We start from the raw sequence: 14869 nt of genomic DNA, 5'->3' as shown, positions 1-14869 counted from the left end.
GTGTGTGTGTATGTATATATATATATATATATATATATATATATATATATGTATATATATAAAGGCATATAAAATTAACAAGGCCTTTATACATACCTCAATACATTTTTCATATATGTAACACTCAGCAAAGAAATCTAAATGAACAAAAACTTTGTTTTTTTCATACGGCAAAGAATTCATCGAGATAAATAGCCTGTGAGGACAAGAGAGAAACAGGTAACTGGGTACTGATGTTTATTACAGGTAAACACGGGTTATAAAGGAGGCTGCGCATGGATATGTAGTATCCGACCCAAAGTGAGAGAAAACTGGGTCTGGGCCAGCCGAGTTTTGCTTTCTTACAAACATATATACATAAATAACTACAGACACAGTCTGTGTTCATACATGGTAATTATATTGGCGGAAAGGCTAGAGAATTCTACACAAGATGATGTACATTGGAATTTAGCATGTTGTTATAGTGGAATAAATATAGCAAAAGGACATAGTCCATACAAATACTCCCCCCAAGACAATTATGGTGGAATAATGATTGGATGATAAAAATCTTGGAGGCTGGAGGTGGCCCCATTCCCTGTGATTACTTGCTGTGGGGCGTCATTGATTGCCGAGTCCTTCAGCATTGCTGGCTGACAGGATGCCTCCCCTGGCGGTTGCCTAGGGGTTTCGACTGTTGACTGTGGGCGACCAAACCCGAGGAGGGAGCTGCATTGTATGTAGTGGTAGCATTGGACAGACCAAGGGGGCCCCCCAGGTATGGCGGCATCAGTTTGGCCGACGAAGTCCCCAGGTGCAGCAGCGGCGTTGGGGCCGCAGGTGCGGCAGTGGCGTCAGCAGGCCGAGGAGACCCACAAGTAGCAGTGTGGGGAAGCAGAGCTGGACCACAGGTGCGGCAGCAGCGTCGACAGGCTGAGGAGGACTACAGGCAGTGGCGTCGGGAGGGTGAGTAGGTCCACAAGTGCGGCAGTGATGTCGGGCAAGCCGAGTGAGTCCCCAGGAGCAACAGCAGTGTTGGGGGTGGGGTCGAGGAGGCCCACAGGCAGTGGCGTCGGGCAGGCCAAGCAGGCTCACAAGTTTGTCAGCGATGTCGGGTGGGAAGAGCAGGCCCTAGGGTCTGGCAGGAAACCCACGACGTCGATGTGGATGTATCCGGACCGCTGCCTGATTCTGTGTGGTGGCTGACCACCACCCAACAACCTGTCTCATACACCAAAACTTGAAATGAGCACTGTTAATGGTGTTGAGTCGACCTCGGAGAGGAACTTTCAGAGACCTAGACTGTGGCGCCGTATTAAGTCCACTAAAGGTCTCTGAAGGTGAGTGGCAGTAATAATTCCATTAATGGCTAAGCCAAAACTGCTGTGTCACCGTCCAATCCGGGAGGTCACCAGTTGTGAGGACAATAGAGGAAGACAGATAACTGGGTACTGATGTTTATCACAGGTAAACACAGGTTATAAAGTAGGCTGCGGACCGATAGGTAGTATCCAATCTGAAGCGAGAGAAAACTGGGTCTGGGCCAGCCAAGTTGTGTTTTCTTGCAGACATATATACATAAATAGCTACAGACGGAGTCTGTGTTTATACATGGTATTTATATCAGTGGAAAGGACAGAGAAATCTACATATGATGATGTATATTAGAATTTAGCATGTTATTATAGTGGAATAAAAATAGTGAAAGGACATGGTCCTTACAAGCCTATGTACGTTTTTTTTAACAGTTACCTCTAGTATATTGCAGCAAATATCTCGTCCAAGTAACGAAAAACATTATACTTATTCATATGATTAATTGATTAATTTAATTAACAATTATATACATATCTTCTGGCAAAGAATCTATCCAAGCATATGCTTGGTGAAGATCTTATACAAGTCATCAAAGCCACTTTGTATATCCTTTGTTAATGAACATATCCAAGTAAACACTCCCTTTTGATGAAGAAAACACTTGAATAAATACACTATGTACTTCAGAAATATTAGAGAATCTTTGTGTAATTGCCAAATATAATCATCCACTCTAGCAAAGTGTTTCTCTTGACAAAGCCTCATCATTACAACCAAAATCTAAATTCAACTGCTCCAGCAAATAAACTGTTTAATTAGGGATATAATATACATGTTTGTTTTATAAATAACTTACCTTAGGAAAATATAAAAAGAAACTTCTAATTCACCTCATCCTCATCTTTGACCTCCCAGCATCCTCCATCATTTGTATAAACATGTGGAAAAGCATCCTGTTTGCTTTCAAACTCCTTCGTATTCCTTTCATGTGCTGGGCAGAAATCGGGAGTTGGTTGTATAAGGCTTTTCAAGGGTAGGTCCTTCCGGTAGATGGTGTAGATAGCCCCTAAAGGGATGCAGCTGATGGATGTAGCACAAATGATCCATCCTAATGTTTGGATGTTGTCTGGGAAGACATAGTTATCCCAGTGCACAGGTAACGTGAAGTAGATGGAGAAGACAAAGATGGCCTGGTAGAGGAAATTGAGAGGAGAAAGGATTATCAAAACAACTCTTTCATGGCGTATAAATTTTGTACTTAAGTGTGTTGCAATGGGAATACAAATCTACTCTTTCATAATTGGAGTTACTCATGCAAGGTGTGCTTTGTAAGCCTAGACCAATGGCCTGACCCAACCTCATGTGGTCTACCTTTTCCTCTGTGATCTCAGCCATCGGCGTGTCCAGTTGTCTTTGACTGTCACCTGTTTTTGTCAATGAGTTTTCTTTTGTGCATGCTACATTCAAGAGAATATTTCATTGTATATCTTTATTGCCTTGCTGATTGTGGTTAATTCTCCCAGTAGCCTTATTTTGTGCTTGCCGTGCAGTCTGTTTGTTTGTTTGTTTGTTTTTTTTTTTTGGGGGGGGGGGGGTGGGGGGGGGGGGGGGTTGGGGAGGCAAGAGATCTCGTGCTTTTTCTTTGTCTTTGATGGGCAAGCCATTTGGGTGACCTCTTTTTGTCCAGTGGTGTTGAGCATCCTGTGCCAGTCCCCACTGTAAAAAATATCTATCTTAGAAGAACTTAAGCATCGTTGTGCAAGCAAGGAAAACCTTGCAGCAAGTTTATGTTCCTCTTAGTAGTTGATCCGCATTGTGTTTACATTTCGTGCAGGGGGAAAAAGTGTGCAAGAGATGAATGGTGTGACAACTGCATTGATTGGGAAGGTTCACAGTGGACTCTCTATGAAAAGAGGAGGCAAGAGAAGATCATGTCCTTTAGGAAAGCTACCATGAGCTGTTTACCTTTGCGTCCTTCAGTTCCAGCCTTCACTAGACCTCTTCCTTCTACAACCCCTCTTACGCCTGTCTCTCATCCCTTTCATTGGAAGTGGCTGAATTATTTGGTCACCCAGGGGCAGCCACCAGCATTGGGAGATTCGCAACTCTCCATCCTAGTCCATGGAGGCTGGAAATTGCCCCTGCCAGAAGGCTCATCACCCATACCCAGCAGAGTTGTAGAAGATGAGGCGAGGTTAGATGACGTCCATTAAGAGGACAAGATTTTGATCCATAACTTCCCTTTCCCCACCCTCCAAGTATCAGGATTTAGAGTGAGTTCAAGCAGCAGCATCAAAGGTAGGGTGAGCAGAGAGATTTCCGTCATACACCTCATTGGTCATCTCTCCAGTTCCTCCCAGCTGCATAGGAACAGATACTCATCAAGGTCAAGTGGATCAATAGACCAGGATCATTGAGGAGTGCATTGAGAGATTGACTTTGCCAGGAAGAGATCCCATTTTCCAGTGGGTAAAGGACATGACCAGAGGAGTTCCCTGTCAGGAAGTCTCTGTAGTGGCTGCAACTGTGGCCTAGCCAGAACATGGTTGTCAGACAGGGTCCCTTCTTACTCAGAGAACAAGACATTGTTGATGAAGTCATTGGCCCTCTGCTGACCACTTTTCTGAAATTCGTGACTTGCCTTCAGCACTGCCAGCACTGATCAGAATAAGAAGAGAGTTATATCTCATGGATCAGAGCAAAGAGAGGCCAGAGACAGGGTAGGAAAGCAACCCCTGAAGACTGACGTCCTCTTCCATTAGAGATACCTCTTTGTTGGCTGCTGATGATGACATGAAGAAAGACTAAAATAGGAAGCCAGCTGACAGAACAACTTAATGGCCCACATTAGTCGCCAACTAGGTTTCTCTGACCTGCCCACAGCAGCTGCCAAATACTCTGTGTGATGATCCTGCTACAAGCAGATGGCAGAGACAAATGTGTGATGATCCATGATCCTGCTACACACAGATGAAAGAGACTATATCAGAAGTGAAGCATAGGTAACTAGGTGATGGGCCCTCAGAACTCTCAGACTGAGTCCAGGCCGGAGAAGTTGCTTCTTCTCCTCTTCTTAACTGGGTGGTGGGACCTCAGAACTCCCTGACTGGTTCCAGGTCGGAGAAGTTGCTTCCTCTCCCCTTTCCCTGTCAAGCAAATATTACTTGCCAGTGAAATCCCCCACCAGCCCAAGAAACATTAATCCCTACATCTGCAGGTTGGGGGAATAATGTACCACTTAACCAATGCAAGTAGCAGTAGGTGAAATTCAACAATGGAGAGTTCTCTACCATAGAGTTGGGATGAGTCATAACCATCAGAAGTATCTCATGGTTCAAGAGATATTGGGAGCCGTGGTTGATGAAGATAAAAGACACAGTTCTACTGGAGCAATGGCCTACCCTCAGAGTGTATTTGGGCCCACTGGGGAAGGTACTCTCTTACTTTGTGCCTGAGGTGTTATACATTTGGGCTAACCTCATCCTCAAATATTGGGAAGTCTACCTCTCTATTGTGCAGAGGAACATTTCACATGAGAGCTGACTGTCTGCAGGATAACCCATGAAAGGACTCCTCGGCTACTTCCCACTGGAAAGACTACAGAAGGCCATAGATGCCAGGAGAGAGGAGTTGGGAGACTGCTTCTCAAGTCTTCACCTCGCTAGTTTGGCACCAACCAAAACAGAGTGCCAGTAAAGCCATCCCATTGAGAAGGCAGAGAAATCCCAATGGAAGGTGTTCCTTCCTGAGACCTAGGTATAGACAACTGTTCAGCATTAGTCCCGGCAGCCTGCACAGATAGAGAAACAGACCAGGAAAAGAGGAGGATCAAGGTGAGAAGCAGACTTGACACCACGGGAGTGGGTGGCCTCCCAAGACCTGGAACTGACAGCCAGGTACATACTGGGAAAAAGAAATGTATTGGCCTACTGACTAAGTGAGAACAACCAGGTTGTCAGGACTGAGTGGTCCCTGAACCAATGAATAGTAAACAGATTTCTAGATCTGTGGTAGGGCTCCTTGATTGATCTCTTCTTGACAGCTGCCAACACTAAGTTGTCACTGTACTGTAACCTGATAGCAGACCAGAGGGCAGTGATGCAGGATAACTTCCAATTTCTGTGAGACAAAAAGGATGTGTAATAAATAGGCTCTTCAGTCCCAAGGTCTGTGGATGATCTTGATGGCTCCTCTGTGGCCATAGGCAGAATAGTAGGCTAACCTACTGCAACTGCACTAGTATAGTTTGCAGTAGTGCCTTCTACCTTAGAGACTTAGGCCACAGGTCCCTTGACACGTACACCCTAGCCCATGTAGTCACAGCCCAGCTGGTCATCTAAGGCAGTGGTTGCCAGCCTATCGAACTTCATTGACCACTAAATGTATAATTTTAAATTTGGCAGACCACCAGTATGAATTTAAAAAACAAATGTGAATACATTTACATTTATTTATATAATAATAATAATCAGAGAACTTTTATTTTAATAATATGAACCTATTAAGTATAACAAAGTTATAGTTTAATTTTTACAAAAAAATTTAAAATTTGAAGTTTATTCAAGTATTACACATTCTAGTGTGATATTTGTTTACTGTTGTCTGGCTCTTACTAAAGCTGGGGCAGTGACTGTGTTATTCTCAAAGACTCAAACCCAAATGTTTTGAAACATATTTTTACTTTGAAGCAATAGGAATACAATACTTGTTCGATACGGTTATGAAATAGATAGAAAATATTTAGTTGTACTTGATTTGCTTTTAATGTGCACTACATTAGGATAAATTCATATTTAGAATGTTTGATTTATTGTAATTAATAATGCTGTTAGTTGCTTAATGCTGATTTTCTTCTGCAAAATGCTGGATCAAAATTTTTAATGCTAAATCGCCCTAAAATGCTAAACCTAGCATTAAAAATACTAAATTGGAAACATTGGGCTCTCTGTCTTCAGTGCAATTTGTTTCAGGGTTGCCTGAAGAGGATTAAGGCAACATAAAAATTTAAATAGCATCCCAATTCTTCTGTGGACCGTCAAAAATTTTTCACGCACCATCAGAGGTCTGTGGACCACCGGTTGGCAACCACTGATCTAAGGCATAGAGCCCCACCCCTATCCTTCATGGGGTGGACAAGCTATGCCACAGGGACCCCAGAGTACCAGCCAAGGCATTAAGGACTGTTGAGTACATTACAGAGTCAGTCTCAGTTTATGAATGCAGGTTTATATTCCTGCCAGAAAAAATTATGATTTTAAAATTTGATTTGTGTTTTTCCCTAAGATACAAAACTACACATTTGTAATGGCAATTTTTACCCTCCTCTGCCACTCATCTGGTAGTTGATCCATGTGTGTTAGGCTGACTGCAGAGGCTGATTCACACAGTGGAAGACGTCGACCTCATGAGGTTGGGTCAGGCCATAGGCCAGTGCTATTGGATTTTGATTTGAGTCAAGGCAGCCGAAGTGTGCCTTGCGCAAGTAACTAACTCCATTTATGAAAAGAGTAGGTTATATTAGGCTTTCATTCATATTCTGTTATGCTGGTCTTTGCCAGATATTGCTATTGATTTGTCTATCTCAAGAGCATTCTTAAAGAAAAACATCATCTGTGATGTATTAAATTACTGTCATCCCACATCCCATGAAAAGAAAATGGAATCCTGGTTTTTGTTCACTGCATCCTATGGAAAACTATCATATCTGGTGTGAAAATTATCCGGAAACAAACAGATAGATTTGATGAGAGCTTTTAGGCCTGTAATGTGAAAACAAAGTTACAAGCCAACTTTTCATCATTTAAGATAAAAAGTAGATCTAAAAAGAAATCACATTTACCTTGTTGGCTTTCCAGTAGCAATTTTCTAGATTTAAGATCATCATAGAAGAGCTTGAACATATGCTTTTTAGCAACCTCTTAAACCACTAAAATATTTGAAATTAAGTTATCATTGATACGATAAGCATTTACACAACCTGTGGATCTTGCTCTGAACTGCACAATTTATTCATAAAAAATTTGTAGGAAACAAAGTGGGAAAATGAGTTGAGTTAGCAAGAAACAACCACAGAATTTTCTTTTAAAAAATTGTGAAAACTCACCTGGAACCTCTCCCCATAGTAGTCTAGTTTATGGAGCATCTTTATATTTCAAAAAGGAAAAGTAAGTCTCACGAGAAGAAGCACAGCCTTGTGCTTAATATTAATCAACCATTTCCCACCATTAATATTGAAGGGATACATGTATATATATTATCTCGCCGTGATTTCTAAATAATTTTTTAAGCTTAGTGTAGCTTGGCTTAGACTAAGTGAAATGTTAAGTTATCCGTTTTCTTTCCTTTGCTTTTCCTGTGCAGAATACCCTTTTCCAGCTCATATTCAGCTTTTTTTATTTTTTTTTTTAAGTACCAAGGGACCGTCATGTTTAGTTCACCAATATCTTGGCCGTTGGCCTTGCTTGTTTTCGTATTTTGTGTAAAACTTTTATTCTGTATCAACAATTAAAAACTTTCTAAGCAACAACAAGCAACATTAGTATTTATTATGATATATGCGACACCAGTAGATGGTATGATTGTATAATGAATTACTTATGGCCACATGATCAGCAAACAAGTAAACAAGTAAAAAATGCGCCGAAGAAGTTGAGTTTTCTGTATGAGCCGTGGCCTATGAAGCTTTCAGCCACGGCCCAGTGATGGCTGTCCTATAGCATTGCCAGACTCATGGTTATGGCTAACTTTAACCTTGAATAAAATAAAAACTACTGTGGCATGAGGGCTGCAATTTGGTATTGGTGATAATTGGATAGTGGATACTTAACATACCAATTTGCAGCCCTCCAACCTCAGTAGTTTTTAAGATCTAAGGGCATACATCTGCGTATATGTCCGACAATGATAACAAAACCGTACTGTAGTTGTAATGGTTAGCAACAAACAGCCCCATTACTCACCCCGAGAGATACAGGTGTTAAGAAGAGCCATGTTGCAGTCCAGTAGCAGCGAAGGATAGTTGGCATTTGGATGTTCATCTCTCCGATGTTCTTCATGAAGCTTTTGAATCCTTTGGAGAAAAAAAAAAGAGGGGGGGATAAGGATTGATTCTGCAATTGCATTTTGTTCGCCAAAAGTTTCAAGAGAAAGGCTCTCTCTCTCTCTCTCTCTCTCTCTCTCTCTGGCACAAACAGCGTTATTTTGTTGTTGCTGCTGCTAGAAAAATTCAAAGTTTACAAAACATTCAATAATTGCTGAAAACTTTACTTTTATATGACTAGTATTATCACGCTAGAGAGCAGGTATTCCAAACTGTCTTAAGCTAAGGTCCTTTGAACTAATCGAGAATAGCCAAAAGCGAGAGTGGTTGTTTCTAAGGTAAAAAATGTGACAACTCGAGGCGGAACTGTCATTTATGAATGATACCTTTCCTATTCTGTCATTATAGTAACAACATTATTGAATTTTTTATGTTTCAATTCATGACCAAATGGGCGCAGTGCAAAAACGTTTGTGTGCATCATAACATTGTTTATCAATATCCTATATAACAATTTTTAATTTTTTAAATTTTTTATTTCAGAGTGATATGATGACTATAATGGCAGAGACTCCCAATGAATCAGTCCCAGGATCTTCCAAGCACGTGGTGCGCGTTTGCATACTTCTTATTACATCCGACACAAAAGACAGTGATGTTAAGGAATTTGATGAAAGCACATGGAAGACTGCGAAAAGAGCGTCAAATGTGAAGAAAGAGAAACACAGTCCTCTAAATGTACTTCTGTCTGCGAAACTTTGCATTCTCTGAATCATAGTGAGAAATAGGGCTACCACAGGCAGTGGTACAAGAGATTCACTTCAGTACCCAAGGTCCTTCCTGAAAAATGAAGATATGAAGAGAGGACAGATGATAATCAGCAGTCTTTACTGTGATCGGAAACATATGCAATATCTCCAACTACATCCAACACCGGAGTTCTCCAACCTGTGTGTATATTCTGCTTCCAGTCTCGGAAAAAACGTCAAGGGAAACATGAAGGTCTAGGGAACTGTGAAACCTCTGATGCTCAGGAGAAAATTAAATATGCTGCAACTGTGCTCAAGGATGAAGTCTTGTTATTGAAAATAGGTAATGCAGATTTTATAGCAAAGGAAGTTAAATATCATCATAGCTGTCGAAAAGACTATTTGAATGAAGCAGAAAGACAAGGAAAGACGCATAAGGACAGTGAACTTGCTCAACTTCGTGACCTCCATGAGATAGCTTTCAAAACATTGTCTGAACACATATCTACATTTATCATCCAAAAGGCTGCGCTGAATTACTGAGCTCTCTGAAGTCCTGTTACCTCCAGATATTGTTGGGCCTTTGTGAATTTGATTCTTCATACACATCACAAAAATTATGTGAGAAGATATTGACTCAGTTCATTGACAGAGTAAGGATATATTGTTTGTCATATAAAGGCATTGTGGTCTGTGCTAATCATATTGAGATGCATGATGAATCTCAATATGATTTCTTCTACCAATGCTACTATTGTTGCGGTTGCCTTAGAGCTTCACCCTGTCATTCTGCAGCTACAGGAAAACACAAGACCCTTGCCTCAGGACATCACTGTTGATACTTCATGTGCTGGTGAGGCAGATGCGCCTGAAGAGCTACTTCTATTCTTCCAGACACCCTACACTGGCAGCCACTCTTCTGTAATGAGTCCACGGGTTAAACGTTATGTCCAGCCATCTGCTGACAATTCAGTATTTGCAACAACCCGTGGAAGGGTAAAACTAGCGGAGCACATATCCTTGGGACTTGGTATAAAGAGCATGACTGGAAGCAGGAAGGTCTTGGACATACTCAACCATTTTGGTCACTGTATAACCTATAATGTAGCTGAAGCTCTGGAGACAGATATGGCAATCACTGTGGTAAGAAGGCAAAGTGTAGCTCCAGATGGAATAGTTCAAGAGCCTGGTTTTGCCCACAGGTACAGCATGGAACAATCATGATGAAAACCCTGAAACCCTATCAGGGAAAGGGTCTTTACATGATACCATTGGCATTTGCTACCAAAATGTTCTTAAAAAAGACATATCAGCCACCAGTCTATCAGGTAAAGCTACAACATAAGCAGACATGCCACCAAAAAAATTTAAGCGATAAAAAAAGTTTGACTCTGACATGGTTCATCCTATTTCATATCCAATAAAGAAACCTTGTATCTCAACCTTCATCTATTCAGTTAAAGTAGTTAATAAACCCAGTCACCTGATTCAGATAAGAAGAGATGTAGCATGGGCAATGTCATATGAACTATTTGATGATACACCAATGTGGTCCAGTTGGAATTCACGCAGCACAGAAGATAAACTTCCATTCCAGATTATCAGATACATGGAGAACTTACATATACCCCCGACACAACTGGATGTGGTTACTGAAATGACGAGACGGTCACATACCGTTACAAAGGAGTGTGGCGATACATACATGCTAGTGATCTACGATCTGGCAATCGCAAAACCAGTTATGCCGATATAGGACCTAGAATCTCCAAAGTATGATGATCTGCTCGTATGCTTTGGTGTTTTTCACATCATAATGCTTCACTTGGACATTTCATAGCTGAATCTGGAGGACTCCATATTCTTGTGGACACAGAGGTCTTGGCACTTGGATCGCTTAGAGGATTTATTACGGAAAACACCTCAACCACTGGAGACGACTACACCCACTGCTAGCTACAGCTTTCCAGGGGTTGCATTTTCAAAGCTTTTTTAAAACCAATGGAGCAGTACCTGAAAACCTACAAAGAATGTTGCATACTTTGAACTTAGGACCTTGGGTACTGAATTGAATCTCTTGTAGCATTGCCTGTGGTAGCCATATTCCTCACTATGATTTAGAGATTGCAAAGTTTCACAGACAGAAGCATATTTAGAGGACTTATATTTCTCTTTCCACACATTTGACGCTCTTTTCACAGTCTTCCATGTGTTTTCATCAAATTCCTGAACATCACTGTCTTTTGTGTCTGATGTAATATGAAGTATGCAAATGCGTTCCACGGGCTTGGAAGATCATGGGATTGCTTCATTGGGAGTCTCTGCCATCATAATATTTTTGATAAAAAATATTATGATGCACACAACCGTTTTTGCACTATGCCCATTTGGTCCTGAATTAAAACAAAAAAATCCAGTATATATTTTTTTAAAATATTAATAATTAATTTAAAAGTTACAAAATGTTGTTTCGATAATGATAGAATAGGAAAGGTATCATTAATCAATGACATTTCCGCCTTAAGTTGTCACATTTGGTCGGAACTCTGTCATGGCCGTCATGATGGTAAATGGTGTCTTACAGGCATATATCCCATCAGGGACTTGTAAGACGCCCATTGTTGGATTCAGCACACTTTTTTTACCTTAGAAACAACCACACTTGCTTTTGGCCATTCTCGGTTAGTTCAAAGGACCTAGCTCTTGGACTATTATGATTGTTGCTCTAAATTCGTTTAGCACGCGAGAGCTCTTTACCAAAGTACTGGATAGCAACATAAATTGTTCTGACTTGTGTGTTGCTCTTATACTAATAAACCCATATCTCCTTTAAAAAGAACTACCATCTGCCTTTGCTTTAAAATAATTCTAAATTAGCATTTCTCCTTCACATTACAGCATGAATTTACTAATCCTTATCAGAGGTATATGACTGTTCCATATTTGATGTCATTGTCTTTCTGTAACAGATGTTTGCTATTTGCCATGATTCGAATGTCAAAACTCTACTGACTGCTTGCGGTTTTCTTGCCATTTTTCTCATTTATACATTTTACCAGTGATATTTTTAGTTATTATGATAACTCCAAATTCATTGTAGAAATAGTGAAGAACTTTGGAATTAGGAGTGAATTAGAGCTCCCTTGGAGATGTAGTGATTACTCTTAGTAGTTGTAGGTATTTATGTGCCGTTTCTCTATGCTATCAATGTTTTATTAGGTGGATTGCATCGTTTTTTATTTGAATCTGTGAATTTAGATTACTTATAGCTATATTTAGGCAGATGGTAATCGTGTATTTCTTATATTTTAGAGTGATAGGTTAATTTTGATTGTAAGTCTGCTATTTCATTTAAATATTAAATTAAGAGGTTGTGGGGTTAATCCTGGATCTTTTTATCGTTTTGATTTTTTTCTTTACAAAGGAATTTCAAGGAATGATAAAAGAGAGGATCTTAGCCCTATGAAATATTGCCCATCAATTAGGCTCTGTACTCTTAAATACAGACAACTCCTTATTACATCTTCAAGTTGACAGAATGGTTATTTTCAGAGGCAGAGTAGGAGGGCGATATAAAACTGTTCTGATATGGTTTTATTTGTGGACCTCCACGAAACAGTAACTAATTACATGTGTCTGTAGAGACGTCATCAGTAATTTTATTATCCATTTAACTCACTGTAAACATATTGGATAAGAACAGTAATAATTATATTTATTCATTCAACTCACCATAAACATATTGGATGGCTATGAATTGGGAGATGGTTACGATGATCAGGGATAACCCAGCTACATGAAAGTTGAGAAGCTCAAACATGTATGCTCCGCCTTCCAAGCACATTGTGAGCCCCGTGAGAAACGCAGCAAAGCAAGTAATGTATACTACGAGTGGCTTTCTTTTCCTTAGAGTCTTGATTTGGTCACACATTGCTGTTATAACTGTTTCCAACATTGTGAACTGTTGAGAAGTAAAATTTTGTAGTCTTATCATTGTTAGAGATTATTCTAATCATTTTGAGTTGCATACAGGTCTGATGAGCAAACATATTGATTTTCCACGTACATACCCATTTAAAAAAGGTTTGGTGCACTGTAGAGTTCAAGTTATTTGTCAGAATTGTTGAAAGAATTTTGTCAATGCTTATCAATAATGAAAACAGATTCGACTGTTACCTGTGTATCAAGTCCAATGGTGATTAACATGAAGAAAAATAAAAAAGACCATAATTGAGGCACTGGCATCAGGTTGACTGCTGCTGGATATACTACAAATGCAAGCCCTGACCCAGAGGTAACAACATCCTTCACTTCAACTCCAATTTCATTTGCAAGAAAGCCAAGGATGAAAAAGGTTACAAATCCAGCAAACACTGATGAGACACAGTTGGAACACCCAATAACAAGAGCATCCCTGTATGGAGGAGAAGTACTTAGTGCATTGTTGTCAAAGTGCAGAGATTCAACAAAATATGTGGAGGAGATAGGCTCTTAACTAAATGAATGCAGTGCTGAGACCTGCTCTCTGCAAGCATGAGGAGCTAGGTCTGTACATTTAGTTATAAATTTTTAATTTTTTTTCAGTAAGAAATACTTGTCTATGTTGTATTTTTCCTTTAACAGTCTATGTGGTATTATTTCCTTAACATATTTCCACTTTCTAAAAACAAACATTTTGCCTTTCTTCTAGATAATGACAGTCTTAGAAACAGGAATATTTGCAGTAATACTTCAGTTTCCAGATTAAACCCTGGAAAGGATTATAATTCTCAGTCTCAGGACAAAATACACAAGAGAAATGAAGAAATTTGCCCTAAAGTGAATATGAATTAAATCTAATACAGAATACGATGAAGATTAGGTGCAGGATCTGAAACCAAAAAGTTTTTTTGTGGATGCAACTGGAATAGGTCTACACTGACTCCTCCACAGTGATTTGGAGTTGGCCCTTCACCAGGGTTTGGGGCTCATGGCAACATTGTATTTTTGTGAAGAATGTATAGAATAGCTTTTGGTGGAACTAGACTACACTTAAACTCATACAATTTTACCCGTTTGATGTAGGATAACCTAAGTGTGGTGAGGTGGCTTTTGCATTAATTAATTCCCATATTTGAGTTCAAGAGTCATATCTTTTAGCTTCTTTTTTATTATTAAATGGAGTGGAGTTTTCCACTCTCAGTAAATTTTTTATTTAGAAAAATGGAGAAAAGTATCATGGCTGGGATTGGGATTCATTTTTAGAGCTAACAGTAGGAACTTTGATTGGGGTGTCTGCCATCCAGTAATGTCTGGACCTGAGGGAAATGAATATGATTGAGGGTGGAACTACCTCAGTGGTTAGCTCATGAATTCCAGGGGTGGGTTGATGTTTGGGTTGGCCACCCAGCATTCTATCCAGTTAGGTTACCAACTTAGAGTGAGAGTGATTGTATCAGTTCCAACAAGCAGGTTAAGCCTATTCTTTTGCCCCTCTAATTGTGATGGTGCCATCACATTTAGGGGAAGGTTAGTGAGTGGGTGTTTGGGAATTAGTGTATACTGGAGTCATTAATAGAGAAATGATCCCATTTGGTTTTAGATTTACTCATGGAAAGGTTCCATGTTGAATGTAGTACTCCTGGGCCTCAAGGGATACCAACATCAGCAACAATCCAAGTTGAAGCTCAAGACAAATTCATAAAGACATTTTCCTCTATCTCCTTTGGTTGTAGTATTGAAAATTAAAACCAGTTTTTGTAATAAATATGTGAACCTAAACTTAAGTCACAGTGATGTAGAT

The 14869-nt window shown here is 40.0% G+C and overlaps 1 protein-coding gene across 4 annotated transcripts in view; it reads right to left on the bottom strand.

Moving 5' to 3' along the window:
- Nucleotides 1–229: 229 nt before the first annotated feature.
- Nucleotides 230–14869, bottom strand: part of LOC135219114 (sodium- and chloride-dependent glycine transporter 1-like) — a 72002-nt gene continuing 57362 nt past the window's right edge. For 2 of the 4 annotated variants that reach the window (XM_064255561.1, XM_064255564.1), the window contains exons 8-11: nucleotides 13264–13501; nucleotides 12820–13048; nucleotides 8259–8368; nucleotides 230–2489 (exon numbers count right to left, since the gene is read on the bottom strand). In XM_064255561.1, the coding sequence (XP_064111631.1) occupies nucleotides 2181–2489; nucleotides 8259–8368; nucleotides 12820–13048; nucleotides 13264–13501 (886 nt within the window). In that variant the 3' untranslated portion in view covers nucleotides 230–2180. The remainder of the gene's footprint in view (nucleotides 2490–8258; nucleotides 8369–12819; nucleotides 13049–13263; nucleotides 13502–14869) is intronic. The other 2 variants (XM_064255563.1, XM_064255562.1) reach the window with 2 other exon arrangements.

This window comes from Macrobrachium nipponense, chromosome 1 (genome assembly GCF_015104395.2).
Source record: "Macrobrachium nipponense isolate FS-2020 chromosome 1, ASM1510439v2, whole genome shotgun sequence".
NCBI lineage: Eukaryota > Metazoa > Arthropoda > Malacostraca > Decapoda > Palaemonidae > Macrobrachium > Macrobrachium nipponense.
This window is presented reverse-complemented; position numbering and strand designations above follow the sequence as displayed.